Below are 14,455 nucleotides of genomic sequence, written 5' to 3' on the forward strand. Positions count from 1 at the left end.
TGTGCGCCCTCCTGACTTTTGCCTGCGGCTCAGAGTGGAGCGGGGTAAGCAGGCGTCTGCCCTCAGCCTGGTTGACCACCCTCTCGCTTGCTGCATGCAGACGATTTGCCAGCGCATGGCGATGTCGCAGGGTTGTGCGTAAGCACGATAGGCAGCTACATATCGCGCCAAAACCCCGCAAGGAAAAGGCAAGATTTCTTCTGACAATCAGCTCGGGTACAGCCGCGAATCTAACTGCATAATGGAAGTGGCGGGATTGGTACTTGCGGTCATACCGATATTTGCTTCTGCAACGGAACATCATCGAAGAGTGTACGGCGCAGCAACCACAGCCTTACGCAGCAAGGTGAAGGACGAGAAGCTAGCCAGCCAGTATCAGCATCTTCACAATGAGGTCGCCTTGCTCAACCTGACCATCCGCAACATCGTGTCCGATTTGCCGACTCTCAGCGCAGCCGACAAAGAGCGACTGCTCAACCTGGACGAACAGTTGCTGCAAGACGACCGTATAGAATTAGCCTTGTCTCAGAGGCTTGGTAACTCCAGCACCGCTTTTCGCGACGCACTGAACACAGTACTCAAGTGCCTTGATGACATACTCAGTGATCGCGTACTGAAGCTGGAGAGGGCCGACATTGTGGTTGGTACCCCTGTACGCTGTGCCGTTGCGAAGCTGATTTTTCTCCTGCCCTCAGCAAGCACCGCGGGGATTGTATAAGAAGCTTGACCATCTGCGGACATACGGCGGGAACCCGAAGGACCTGAAGGGTCGAATCAAGTTTACGTCAAGTGACCGGAAGAGACGCAAAGCGTTGGGAAAGCTCACGGAGCAGAACAAGACCCTGGAGCGTTTCATCCGTCCTTCGCCGGCGACAGAAGAGACACAGGGATCACAGACGCCCCAGGAGGGTGATTGGAGATTGCCGCCGCACTCAAGATCTAGACAGATCATCCACAACATGTACGACGCCATAGCCAAGGTGTGGACCTTGCACTGCACCTGCCCCTCACCTCACGAGGCGATGCTCTCGTTGAGTGGGTGTTTTGCCTGGTTTGAAGGTGCCTCCGAAAACAGGCTCGACCTCTTCATCTCTACTGGAGATGACACGTACCGCAAATGGCAGGAGAGTCGGATGCGTGTTGAACCTACGTGAGTTGAGTACTGCCAATACTTTGATTTTGCACTCACTGTGTGTATAGGCAACGGCGTGATTCATTGGTTAGATTTGAGGACAGCACCGCGCGCCCAAGCCCCAGCAGGATCAGTACGCCGGCGGTTAGGGACAGGTTCCACGTCGAATCCATTTGCGCGGTGGTTACCGACGCTCGTCGCAGCAATGTCGCGCTTGAGGTTGTGTATGAGAGCGATGCGTTGTGGCACAAGGCACAGAAGCAGACGACAGGGGGGGTCATGGAACCGTGCATGACCCTTGATCATCTCCTTCGCCATCAGAGCCAGAAGAAGCTAAAAGAGAGACGGGTGTTGGCAGTCATACTCGCCCACTCTTTGCTCAATCTTTCTGACAGCAATTGGTTGAGAGACGAGTGGGACAAGACGCACATATCCTTCTTCTCGTCGCAGCCTGACCAGGTCAACCTCAAGCCGTACCTAGTAACCAATTTCCAGGCTCTTACGGAGAGAAACGACCAATCCAGGATGCGAATACACCCCAGTCCTACAATTCTCGCCCTCGGGATACTGCTTCTCGAGTTACAGATATGGGCGACCATCGAGAGTAGGCGGCTTCCGGAGGATCTCGCAGACGATGGATCTGTAAACATCAACACGAATCTGTCGACTGCTGTGCGGGTCCTCGAAGACGCGGCCGACGAAATTTTCGAAAACTATCGAAGGGCAGTACACGCTTGTCTCGAGTGTGATTTCTTGAATGAAAACGAAGTGAACTTCAACGACGAGGGCTTCCGGTCGCTTGTGTACGAAAACATCGTAGCCCCGCTTGAAAAAGAGTTATATCAGGGTTGGGCGATGAAACCGAAAGATCTTCTGAGTGTATTCCTGTGATGTCTGGACGCAATCGATTGTTCTAGCCTCTTTACCTTGCATTTTCAATGATTTAAAATTGTGATAGTTCCATGCATGCACAGCCGCTTTCGTCACACAAGGCAACGCATCCGTCAGAACGCGCACCGCCAAGGGTAGATTCCAGGCGTCACATCACATAAACAATCCGTCCTGCCGCGTTTTGCGTCAATAAAGTGACAAAATCCTCCTCCCATAGTCTTGCCGTCGCAGGTTCTGTCCAATCCTGAGAACTATCAGTATCACACTGCAGGTGATTCGCTCCAATCTCAAGGTGAGCATTCCCCACCTGCACACGTGTTCATGGTCTAACGGCTATCCAACAGGACCTCAAATGGATCAATCGGAGAAGAACGCGCAACACCCACCAAAGTCTATTGGCAAAAAGCAGCCCTGGAAAGCCGTTTGGCCAGCACCTCGTGAGCCCCAGTCTCAAGCGAACGTTTTCGGCTTCAAGAAAGGCGAGCTCATGGTATTCGACGGAAACGCCGGCAACTTCTTCGCACGCGACAAGTGGACCATTGAGCAAGAGAGCTCCCCAAAGTCATAGCGCAATAGTGCTGACTTCATAACGACACGTGGCCGTTACGAAATTCGGATCTCCAGACGTTCAGGTTTGAACGGGGAAAACATATCGATGGGAAGGCCTGTTGAATTCTAGGAGTTATGCTCCCCAATGAAGAGGCGGTGCCCGGTTACGGTAGACGATGAAGCGTCTTGGTGTTGGAGTGGCATGAGGAACGCAGGGTGGACAACCTGGACCCATTTTATACCCTTTCCCGATGACTAAGCTGCCTACAGCTGCTCGTAGCCACGCCCTCATGAATTTCTCAATATTACCGCCCGAGCGCAAAAATTCAACGCTTAATCTCCAATCACCAAGTGTCTATATTTCACGTAATGGCTTGTCTTACTGACGCTGCTGCAATAGTCACATTCCGCGATAGTATGTATTGATTTCGTTCCTTATCCGCATATTTCTTGGCACGCAAGTATATGATAGTGCAAAGCCACCACAATCCAAGGGGAAGGAAAAAGAGGTGTTGAGCCATTGCACACCAATGGATACATATTTTTTTGGTACTGCTGATCTGAAGTTGAGTAGTTCGTGACAAAACGCATAGAATAATACCCCGATCCAAGAAAATATCTTGCAACAAGTCTCAGTCAAAAGCCGCCATAGTACACCAGAGCGCGCACTTCAATGCTCTCCCTTGGACCGACACTCTCGTTCCGAAAAGGAAGTGGGAATGAAGTGTGGGCAACTAAATTATCAGTCGTATCCATCAAAAGCAGAGAAGATCATACCAGGCTTTCCGTCCGGATCCGTATCTGACTGCAGGAAGATCCACGCCTCGTTTGGCTGCTGATCACTGAGGTAAGCCCACTCGAAAGCGTCTGAAAAGTAGACTTGCTGATTTTCGACGACATAGTCAGGGTATACCAGGTCGCATGGCTCAAGATCCTGGTCAACATTCACTGATTGGGGATCACACATGGCCAATGGCCAGTCTCGTACTGGTCCAATAAGAGGCTTCCACACGCTGATCTTCGTAAGTACTCATCCGTTCGTCCGATTCGGTATACTTACTTGACGCATTGGATTCGATGCTTCAAGATCTCCTCGGCTGTTTCCGGGTTGAGCGAACGAACCATATCAAGAACCCAGGGGACGGTTGTATCTATTCACTGGTATCAGCTTCCACCAAGAAGTACTCAGTCTCTCGCAATTACCAACGTGCGCAATCGAGGTAGGTTGATTGTACTTGTAAGGCTCTCCCGTTGAGACTGGGAAGATCTCGTGGCGTTTCCGGACCTGCTCCTCTCCATGTTCAGCTCTCGTCTTTCCAGATTGGGTGCTGTGCTTACGGTGTGCTCGAATATCTGGACATGACAAGCACCCAGAACCCTTCGGAGAAGGTCGGCAACCTCCCGCAAGTACACGGCCTTGACCTGCGAGTCGTCATCCCAATCTTCATACTTCATCCGGCTGCCCAGGTCGACAATTGCGCACCCGTCTGTCTCGAATGACAGCTTATCCTTGACGGGTCGAACATCTCGCACTCTGATTTCGTGCAGCTCCAACTTGATGTTAGCCCTCGAAGAACCTTCCGGCGGGGTGTAGCGTAGTGAGTATGGCTTCTCTTCAATGTACAAGTCGTCCCTCTGGAGGAAGTGGGTATGAGACAGCACGCCGGCTTCTCCAGCAGTCTTCATCTTGAAAGTCATCGGGAGGGAGAGTGCGGAGATGAAGCGAAGTTGCAGAGTTCTTTACAGGGGGCCAATTGTGTAACCGCCTCCAAGCCTCAAGGCGCTGGGCCTGCTTTTCAAGCAGCACAGTATCCAGTCGGCTGACCGCGCTGTCAACCCCTCCATTCCTAGCGTATCTTCATTCTCAGGCCGAGGATGAGTAGATGACGTCCTAAATTGTACCGAAAGCAAGAAGAAGGCGACGAGAGGCTTGGATCGGCCGCGTTACAGGCCGAACGCATGCTGGTGAACGGCCAGGTCCACAAGCTAGGGCTCGCTTAGCTCATTCTCGTGAACCTGGCTTTGACACGATCCCCATTGCAGTAAGAAAGTCCAGATGTCGAGTTCTCGTGGCAGACAAGTATCACGGATGTGAGAATGTACATACTCACTCTGTGCGCAGCTACTGCAACAGCAGTACATGAGGCACCGTAGGATGCAAATGTTGGAAGGCGCTAAAGCATTGGTGAAATGGGCCTTAAATCGTCGGGGGTGGAATCGGAAGCTCCGAGCCAACGCTTCCCGGGCGGCGGGTCTGAAACGCGGCGCACGTCAGCTCGCTCGGCTCAGCACACGCGAGTCTCAAGTGTTTCCCGTCGGTGTGTCAGGACCCAATCGCCAACGGAGGCTAGATTACCGACGTCAGCTTTCCTAAGCCCACATCATCTCGGCGGAGCATGATCTGCGACGCTTTAAATACCCCATCCAAGCGCCAGAATGCGAACAAAAAGATGGCCCCGCGCCCTGGATTTCTGTGCGAGTTGATCGATCCGCATTGTCGAAAAAATGAAGACATCACGACTCGAGTCGACCAATGGCTTCCCGCGCCATGTGCGCCAAAACCGGCTTTTGCGGAAACTGCTCAAGGCCCACCAGGCTGCAACTTACGATCGCCCGGCTCCCTCTCCCTCAGACTCGGTGCACACAGAAAAGAAAGAGATAGAGGTCCCCGACATTCACATCACCCCGCCGCCGTCGTACCACGAGACCGTCCGCTCGGCTCCTGCCGTTCGAGAAGTGCCCCGGTTCCGTCCCACGGTTCACCAGCCCGACCCTGACCTTCGCCCTGCACACTCAGTCGCTTCGCTAGGCAGTCAGTTTATTTCCCCCGACACCTCACTGGCCCTCAGCTGACTCGACACCACAGCGACAATCCTCTCCCCCACCCTCGACGACCACGACAGCCCCGACAAAATGGACCTCCGCCGCTGCGCATCTGCATCCACGCTCCTTCCTCCCACCACCTACCAGCCCGCACCCCTCCGCCACCACCGCAGCGCCGACAACCTCCTCACCCTCGCCGCCCGCCACTCGGCCGGCCCCACCACCACCACCAGCCTCACGCCAGCATCGCCGCTCGGCAGCCACCCCGTCGACCCCTCCTCCCCCACCACCGCCTCCTCCTTCTCCACCGACGCCGCCGAGCAGCAGCCCCCGTCACCCGCCCGCCGACGACGAACGGCCGCCAAACCGCCCTCCCTCAAGCGCGCGAGCAGCTACCCTACCATCTCCGTCTCCATCATGACGCCCATCCGCGAAGAACCGCGCTCGCCGACGTGCCGCCCGCCAACCCTCACGACCACCACCACCATTACTACGACGAAGACGACGACGACCACCACCACCGCCGTCACCGCCGCCAAACGCCTGCCCAGCATCCTCCGCTCATCGCCAACGGCAAACACAGCGCCCCGCCGCCTCCTCCGCCAAAAACGCGTCCGCTTCTCCCCCCACCTCCTCACGCACGATGGCACCACCACCACCTCCTCCTCCTCCGACGATGCCCTCCCCACCACGCCATCCCCATCCCTCCCGCACGACCACGCCCACCACAACAGCCTCGCCCTCTTCGCCACCGCCGTCCTCGCCGCCTCGCTCCTGCTCCTCCTCGCCTTCGCCGACGAAGTCGCGGGCCTGACCCAGCAGCAGTATGGGCACTCGTGGGAGTGGGCGTGGGAGTGGTCGGCGCGGGTAGAGTACGCGCTCGCGTTCGCGGTGGGGTGCGGGGTCGCGCATTGGGTGGCCGTGTCTGGAGTCGCGGATGTGATTGGGGGTACGCTGGGGAGGGCGAGGGAGGAGGGGTGGGTGTGATTTTTTCTTTTTTTTTGTTGTTGTTTGTGTGTTTTGGGAGCGGGTTTGATTTGAGGTGGCTGGGTCTGCGGGGTGTTCTTTGGTTGGGTTGGTTGGCGCTTTCGATGTGGGGAAAATTGCTGGGTTTGCGAGCGAGTGCTCTTTTTTTTTGGGGGGATGGGGATGGGGCGTTTGCTTGTGGAGTTTGAAGGAAATAAGGAAGGGTCATGAGTGTTATGCCTTTGCTTTCTCTGTTTATGGATTTGTCGCTAGCTGTAGAAACACATGTTTTCCAGGACAAAAGGGAAGGAGACGGCAGGCAAGATGCAGCTTGCGAATAAGGAAAAAATAAACAACCTTGAGACAATGAATGCTCTCAGTCCTGTATGTCCAGGTCCACTTCTGAACAGAATGGACAAACAAGCCGCTCCCTTCTTCCATTCAGTGCTTCACCCCTCCATCCATTGGCTGCTGTTCTGTGGCTACAGTAGCGGTAACAGGTGTAATCTTCAGTGGCAGACTCAGCTAAGCGGTTTCTGTGTTGATTACTGGGAAGATTGCCATCGCACCTTTCACCACGGCTGTTGTATTTCACGGGGACTGGACTCGCGCTATCTCCTCGCACAAGGGGTAATTGATCGACATCGACATGGCTTTCCTGGCCGGCGTCAGGGCCCGGAAACAGAAACGAGATGGTGCGATTCATTTGACGAGAAAGCTGGCGCCTCCAACGGGATCGTGTTCCTCGAGGGTACGGCATGGATCTTTTCGCGCTTCAAAGTGTGCAACTTCGAGTGGACAGTGGAGAGAGATACCGCATATGGGGTTTCAAAAGGGCTCACTTAGGCGAAGGTGGAGAAAGCAAGGGTCAGTGTATGTATAGCTACAAAAATAAAAAGCACCTTGCTGGCCCCAGGCGTTCCACCTGAGCAGAAAATCGGAACCCGTGCATCGACAGGAAACAAACCCCGCACCCACCACTTTGTGGTACATGACCAAGCTACTTGCATCAGGAGGTGAAGTCACTCGCCTCGCGAACGCCGACCATCATCATCTGCCAGTGTCGCCAAACACAAACCAAAACATCCAGAAATTCAAGGCATCCGACGACGCCTGATCTACCCCGTCCCCGCCGTGAACACCTTCCTGCCCGCCTGCCTCATCGGGGCGCGTGTCGCTGACTGGCGGTTCGTCGTCGCCGTCAGACGTTCCACCGGCGTCAGCGTTGGACCCGCTTCCGCCTCTCAATCTGCCTACCTCATCGCTGTTCAGGTTCTTCTGCCAAGCGTTAACTGTGTTCTCACCACCGGTAGATATTGTTTGCTGTTCACCTGCTTCCGCCAGGCCAATCTCTTCGTCAAGAATCTCCAACATCCTGTTCCAGAAGCTCTCCCTCCCCTCCTCGCCCCTCCAGGCGTCGTTATTCAGATAGTGCAGATACATCTGCAACCTGATCTCGTGCGGCGGCTGCCCCTCCGTGCACAACTGACGAATGATGTCTCTGCACTCCCCGCTCGCAGCGCTGTCGTAGCCCTTTTCTTCATCGTCGTCATCCGGTCGCTCAGCCGCTCTTTCACGACGAGCAACGTCGTCTCTCTCCCGGCGTCTCCGCTCCGCCTCGACGCGCTCGGCCTTCCTGTCGAGCCGCCCACCCTTTCCTCGCTGTTCCGAAGCGCTAGGTTCTTCGGTGTCACAAGATGATTCGGTGTCGTCGTCTTCGTCGGTGGGGATCCTCTTCCCGGCCAAGTTGCCCCAGTACGCTTCCCAGTCGGAGCCGCTGCCGCTGCCGTTGCCGCGCTTCCCGTGCTCCTCTCCAGATCCCTCCGACAACTTCCTCTCGGAGCCACTGTCCCCAGAGGCGGCGGCAGTGGTGCCGCTCAGACCCGGCGACTTTTCCTCACCGTCGTCGCCCTCTTCGGAACTATCGCTCTTGTACAAATCCGACGACGACAGAGTAGCATTGCCACCATCACTTCCATTCTCACTGCGGCGGTGGTGGATCGACTCGACGTCAACATCATCATCGGGCTGACGACCATGGCGGTCGCCACCTGAGGCACCACCACCACCACTTCCACTCTCACTGCGGCGGTCATGGTCCGACTCGTCATCTTCGTCATCGTCGCGGCCGTCGCCTGACGCACCACCACGACGACGTCCGCGCCGTTCGCGCCTCCGCCCCAGCCTCGCCCTCTCCCTGCGCACGCGGTTCAGCTGGCGCAGCAGCAGGCCCCACAGCTCCCAATTGAAGCCGCCGTCCGCTTGCCACGCCACGGGCCAGGTCCAGTAGTAGTCGCGCCAGAGGGCTCTGACGCTGGGGAGGCGGCGGGCGGGGTGCAGGGTTCGGAGGGAGCGGCGGAAGGTGCGGGCGATGGCGGTGTTGTCGTCGCTGTCGTTTTTGGGTTCTTCGGTGTAGGCCGGGTTGTATCTGCCGTCGATGCGCGCGGTGGAGGTGTTGTCGTCGTTGTGGGGTTCTTCGATGTAGAGGCTGTGTCTGCCGGTGAGCTGGTCGCGTTCGATGCGCGCGGTGGTGCCGCGGGCGAAGGTGCCGTGGAGGTGGTAGTGGTAGTAGTAGGGGGCCGGATCGTGCTCGTCGTTGTTGTTGTTGTTGTTGCGGGGGGTGGGAGAGTCGAGGCGGTCTATGGTGTAGATGCGGCATGGGCCGTCGGAGGGGTCTTCGTCGATGTAGAGTCTGGTGTTGCGGGTGAAGTTGCCGGAGCGGTGGAAGCCCGAGGAGCCATCGTGGTCCTCGTCGTGGTCGGTGCTTGATTCGCTGTAGGTGCTCGATCCGCTGTTGGAGTCGTCAAACAGTCCACGGGCTTCCGCCTCTGCATCGGCGTTCGAGCTGGAACCTCGTGCTTGGGGATTCGGATACGTAAACGACCGATCACTTTCTGTGGACGACGCACAACTTGACGACCAGCTTCGAAGACTTCTCCAAGCACTTCCCGGCGGCTGATAGCCATCGCTGCTTGACCCATCGCTTGCACCTGCAGGAGTTTCTTCACCGCCGCTGTACTCATCATCCGCATCGTCAAAGTGACCGCCGCCTCTCAGAGTCAGTATATCGCCGGTTTCACGCGTTTCCGGATGGGTATTCAGCTTCGCTCTCTGCTTCGACGACAGCGATCCCCTCCACTTCCCTTTGCCCTCGATAAACCACTCCTCCATCAACCGATCCCTCTCCTCCCGCGTCTCCACCACTCGCACCTTACCGCTCTCATCACTCTTCCAGTACGGGCCAGCATACCTCCCGTACCGGCACTCCTCCCACCCCCTCTGCAAGCCCGCCAACTCCTGCGGCGTCCAACTGGGAAACACAACCTCCCACGACTCCGACGGGCCTTCGATCTCCAATCTCGGGGGGCCGAACCGGCCCGATACGCCCAGCTTCTCAGTCATGTACGTGTCAGGGTCGTTCTCGGTGTCATGCCACATCCAGTCCGGGATGGGCACGATGGTGGAGTGCTTGCGGCGGGGGCGGAGCCAAGGGGGGCACTCGTCAAACTCGTCGACCGGATGGGGCAGCGGCGGCGTGCGGAAGATGCGCCAGTCGTAGTGGTCGTCGCGGTACACCTTGTACTTAGTCCGCGCGGCCGGCTCGTAGACGTGGCCCATGCCGCCTCCGCGCAGCTTGCCCATGACTGGTTGCTCGTCGTCGTTGTCACCGTCGCCATCACCACTGCCACGGGACTTGCCCCGATCCGGCCGCTCCGCCTGATGATCGCCTTCACCCGGCTCGCCATCATCGCTGACCTCCTCGTCCTCGCCCTTGTCGTCCTCGTCGTCATCCCCAAACCACCGCCTCACCAACCCCCTCCTCTCGTCCTCTTCCTTGACGTCCTCGTCGTCATCCCCAAACCACCGCCTTAACAACTCCCTCCTCTCGTCCTCGTCTTTGTCCTCCTCCCCGTCACCCCCAAACCACCGCCTCAACAACCCCCTCCTCTCCCCCTCGTCCTCCACCGCCTTCACCCGGCCCTCCCCGTCCTCGACCCAATACGGCCCGCGGAACCTCAACCCCTTCCTCTCCTCGTACTCCTTGCCGCGCACCGCCACGGCCCTTGGCTTCATCGCGCCGAAACACTCGCTCCACAACGGGTTCGTCGTCGTCGGACTCGTCGTCGGCCTCGTTCCGCTTTCCTTCTCCTCCGTCAGCAGCCGACGAAACGACGGCGGCAGCAGCACGAGCATCGAGTCCTTCAAGCGGGCCGGGAGGGGCAGGGGGAAGATGCGGCCGAGGGGGAAGATGATGGAGGGGGAGATGGTGGAGGGGAAGATGGTGGAGTGCGGAGGCCTCATCGTCGTTGTCGTCTGGGAAGGAGGTTGTGGGGACTGGGAAGGAGTAGGGTTGGGAGGGCGGGGGAAGGGGGACGACGGCGGCGGCGGCGGCGGCGTGTGGGATGGTCGCTGCTGCTGCTGCTGCTGCTGACGCCGGCGCCGACGCAGCTGAGGCGCAGACGACGATTCCGCAGCGGCGGACGACGCGTTGTTGTTGTTGTTGTCGTCGTCATTGTTGCCCGGGTCGTACGGCGGGCCGTCATCCTGCTGGGAATACTCGCTGGCGGACGAGCCGGTCGTACTGGACAGAGCGCTCCAGTCGCCGCCGCCGCGCAGCCTCCCCATCGCCTCCGCCAGCACCTCCTCCCCCTTCGTCTTCTCCTCAGCATCCTTCCCCTTCCTCTTCCCTTCCCCCGCCCTCATCCAAACCTTGACCTCCTCCCCCCCATCGCCCCCCCTTCCCGGTCGCGGCGACTCCGGCACCACCTCATCCAACACATCAACGAACCTCAACAGCACGCGCGTCGCCTCAGGCAACCCGGTTGGCCACTTCGCCCTCTCCTCAGGCGTCTCGGGCGCGAAGAAGGCCATACTGAGCGCATGGCGCAGCTCGAAATTGCCGTCGGACAGCTCCTCCCGCCTGGCTTCCTCGACTTCCGCCCTGCGTTCGGCTCGCTCGCGCCGCTTTTCCTCGGCGCGGCGGTGGCGGTAGCGGGAGAGTGGGTTGATGCTGCCGCTGCCGCTGGCGGAGGGGAGAGGGGGGTTGGCGGTGGCGGCTTTGCGGTTGGTGGCTTTGACGCTGGCGGCTTTGGCGTCGGCGGCGGTAGGCGGCGGGTTGCGGAGAGGAAGAGAAGAAATGTTGTGGGGGGCTGAGGGGCCGCGTTCGGTGGTGGTGGTGGTGGTGGCGGCAGCGGTGGCGGGCTTATGCGCCGAGGAGGGGGAAGGGGAGCGGGAAGGGGAGGGGGAATAGGCGTGGCGATGGATGCCGATGAACGCCATGTTGGAATGCAGGCGCCGCAGCGGATCGGCAGGGGCGGCGGCGCTGGAGGAAGAAGCGGGAGTACGGCCAGCAGCGGCGTTGCTGAGGAGAGGGAAGTGAGGACTGCTGGCGAGAAGGTTGTAGAGGCGGGTTACGGGCGAGTTGGCGTTGGGGTCGACGTGGGGGTGGTTGTTGGCCGGGTCGGTCATGGTTACTCGATGGTAAGTTGTCGATGATGACTGTTGATGTATCGCTGGTTGCGGTCGTTGGAGCGAGGAAGATCTCTGTGGAAGTGTTTGACCCGGTGGTGAATAGTAGCAATTCCTCACAGTGAAAATTCTCAAGAAGTCTTTGCTGTTGCTGGAGTGTGTGGTGGAAGGTGTACATACGGTAGAATAACCAGTGATAAATATATACCTCCCAGGCACAATGCCCTCATTCGAAGGCGCAAGATGTAACCTCGACGCTTTGTCGTTCGTTGTACACAAGGCCTCCAGCGTACATGCAACAGCGCAGTTTTCAATTTACAGTCAAGACCTCGCCTGCCACGTAGATCTCTCCTTTCTTTCACGCCGCCTTTGCACATGACTCCCTCCTACCAACCATACCTCCAGCAAACACCCCAACGACAAGTCTTCCCTCGCGCCCGATGTTCATAATTACAAGTGACACCGTTCTTCATTCGTGACGACAGAAAAGAAAAGAAAGAGAGAGAGAGAAAAGGCGGCAGCCGGCCGACCCAAACGGGATCAACAAAGAGTATATGCAATCATAAAAAAGAAGACTCCCAAATCTGCTGGATGCTTGTGCCTGCCTGCCCGCTTGAAACGGTTCGCTCCACGTACGCCCAATGCCTCCCAAAAAGAGTTCTGAACAATACAGCCAAAATAAACAACAAGTAAAAGCGGACCCCCCTCCCACGTTCTATCTACTTCCATTGAGCACCCGGCCCAGCGCCCTCAGTACATCGTCTGTACCCACATTCTCCGTGCCGGCCGCTCTTCTGGCCTCCCTTCTCCGCTCCTCCAGCCTCTCTGATGCAGAGCCCAAGACGCGGGTCGCCACGCGATCGGCTGTATCACGGTACTGCGAGACCTTGTGCAGGCCGTCCGCAAACAGATCTATTTGCGGCTCCAAGGATGCGGTAATGGCCTGGAGGCGTGCTGAGAGTTCTGTTCGCGAGACGCTCGGTGGTCGTATTGCTGACTCGGGCTGTGCCTCCGCGGACGTAGCTTCGGCAGAAGTCGATGATGAGGGTTCCAGGGAGAGACTATTGAGGCTTGCGAGGATGCGGGCTTGCTCGGGATCGTCCAGAAGAGTGGGGTCGATGTCGGGCGCGGCGTCCGGAAGTGTTCCCTTGTCCTTCGATTTCGGCGTTGAAGACGACGAGATTAATGACGGCGTTTTCAGGAGCGATTCCCAGGCCTTCTTTTCTTCTTGCAGCCTGCAGAGCTGTTAGCACTTCCAAATCCCAGAACCTCATAACACCAAAGCTCCGTACCGCTTGACTTCTTGTTCGAGTTGCTCCAGCTTCGTTGTATTCTCAAGATTCCTGGGGTTTGGCTTCTTCACGAGTGCTGCGGGCTCCACATCTTCCTGTTCGAGGCATTAGCACTACTCGTTGATGCCCATGCCAGAGCCGCAAATCCTCACCCTATCAAACCAATTTGACATCTCCGATTTGCTCGCAAACTCGTTTAGCAATTCCTGTTGTATCGCTCGTGCTACACCTCGTCAGCAATCTCAGTCCTCCATATCCCACAATCAGAATAGCATGGTCCACCTACCAGCCATAACCGCGCTGGCATCCTGGACCTCTCCGGAAGGCTTGTTCGTCAGCGCTCGAGTCCCACACCACGTCAACAGCTGCTTCATGCGTCTCGGCTCGGGCAAGCTCTGTTCGATATGCTTGTAAAAGTCTTCGGTCGGAACCTCCGCGTGCGGCACCGCTACATCATCCTTGTCGTCAGCCAGATTATCCAAAAGGGGATCGCCGGAATCTCCGGATCCATTCTTGTCAGGGAGTTGTTGCCCACCGTTCGAAGTTCCGCTGTCGATTAGCGAACTGGCTCTCCGCCCGCGTAGGCCGGTACTACTCCGTCTAGGCCCCCCTCCGCCGCCTTTCCGCATTTCCTTGTTCCGCTTGATTATAGGCGTATCGGCGAACGGCAGCGAGATCTTTGTGCCCTCGCGACTGGGCTGATCAGACTCCCCCTGCTCCTCTGCTTGTCCGCCAACCAACGCCACGCCATCATCATTGTCTTGCTTCGGCGTCCGAGTCTTGTCCTTATGTGCCGTGGACTTCCGCGCGCGTTTGGTCTTCTCCGGCGCGGGCGTGGAAACCTGCTGCTCCTGTATTTGTGGCTCGGTCCCAGCCGCGGACAGCCTGGCGGATCTCCGTCTCTTAGGCGCAACCTCTTCAGCCACGGCCGGCGCAATCCCAGCGATCGCAGATTTCCGCGTTTTCCTTGTCGCAGTCTTGACAGACTCCTCTGCCAGCGGTTGTGGTTCCTCCACGGCCTTCGACGTCTTCGCCTTCTTCGCCGGAGGTGCCGGTGCCGGCGCAGGTTCCGCTTCCGCCGTCTTCTTTGCCGCCGCGCCCTTCTTCGACCGAGCTCGCGAGAAAGTGAAACCGTCGTCATCCTCGTCGTATGCCGCTGCGCGCCAGAGTAAAACGTCAGCAATCCATCCATCCATCTTCCTTTCCATCCAATTGCCCCATTCACCGTCCCCCATTTTTCACCCAAACAAAGCTCCAATGACATCCGAGGAGAGGATTCTGCACTCACCAGCCCTCGTTCTCCTACCGCCCGCCGCCTTTGTCCCTGCCCCGG

The 14,455-nt window shown here is 57.8% G+C and overlaps 4 protein-coding genes across 4 annotated transcripts; 1 reads left to right on the top strand and 3 right to left on the bottom strand.

Moving 5' to 3' along the window:
* Positions 1-241: 241 nt before the first annotated feature.
* Positions 242-2,591, top strand: SLS55_002673 (uncharacterized protein; the record flags this gene model as incomplete). Its single annotated transcript, XM_066774154.1, has 6 exons — positions 242-652; positions 759-1,150; positions 1,201-1,948; positions 2,091-2,157; positions 2,241-2,315; positions 2,368-2,591. The coding sequence occupies 6 exons, from the start codon at positions 242-244 to the stop codon at positions 2,589-2,591; spliced, it is 1,917 nt and encodes a 638-aa protein (XP_066636721.1).
* A 723-nt stretch (positions 2,592-3,314) lies between these two features.
* SLS55_002674 (uncharacterized protein) lies at positions 3,315-4,270 on the bottom strand (the record flags this gene model as incomplete). The annotated part of the gene is made up of 4 exons (XM_066774155.1): positions 3,315-3,585; positions 3,633-3,723; positions 3,776-3,860; positions 3,911-4,270. The coding sequence occupies 4 exons, from the start codon at positions 4,268-4,270 to the stop codon at positions 3,315-3,317; spliced, it is 807 nt and encodes a 268-aa protein (XP_066636722.1).
* A 3,141-nt stretch (positions 4,271-7,411) lies between these two features.
* On the bottom strand, positions 7,412-11,641 carry SLS55_002675 (uncharacterized protein; the record flags this gene model as incomplete). The annotated part of the gene is made up of 2 exons (XM_066774156.1): positions 7,412-11,441; positions 11,637-11,641. 2 exons carry the CDS (start codon positions 11,639-11,641, stop codon positions 7,412-7,414), a joined length of 4,035 nt encoding a protein of 1,344 aa, XP_066636723.1.
* Positions 11,642-12,545: 904 nt separating this feature from the next.
* Positions 12,546-13,496, bottom strand: SLS55_002676 (uncharacterized protein; the record flags this gene model as incomplete). Its single annotated transcript, XM_066774157.1, has 4 exons — positions 12,546-13,065; positions 13,123-13,217; positions 13,275-13,345; positions 13,409-13,496. 4 exons carry the CDS (start codon positions 13,494-13,496, stop codon positions 12,546-12,548), a joined length of 774 nt encoding a protein of 257 aa, XP_066636724.1.
* Between the last annotated feature and the right edge of the window lie 959 nt (positions 13,497-14,455).

This window comes from Diplodia seriata (genome assembly GCF_021436955.1).
Source record: "Diplodia seriata strain FDS-637 chromosome Unknown scaffold_2, whole genome shotgun sequence".
Classification (NCBI taxonomy): Eukaryota; Fungi; Ascomycota; class Dothideomycetes; order Botryosphaeriales; family Botryosphaeriaceae; genus Diplodia; species Diplodia seriata.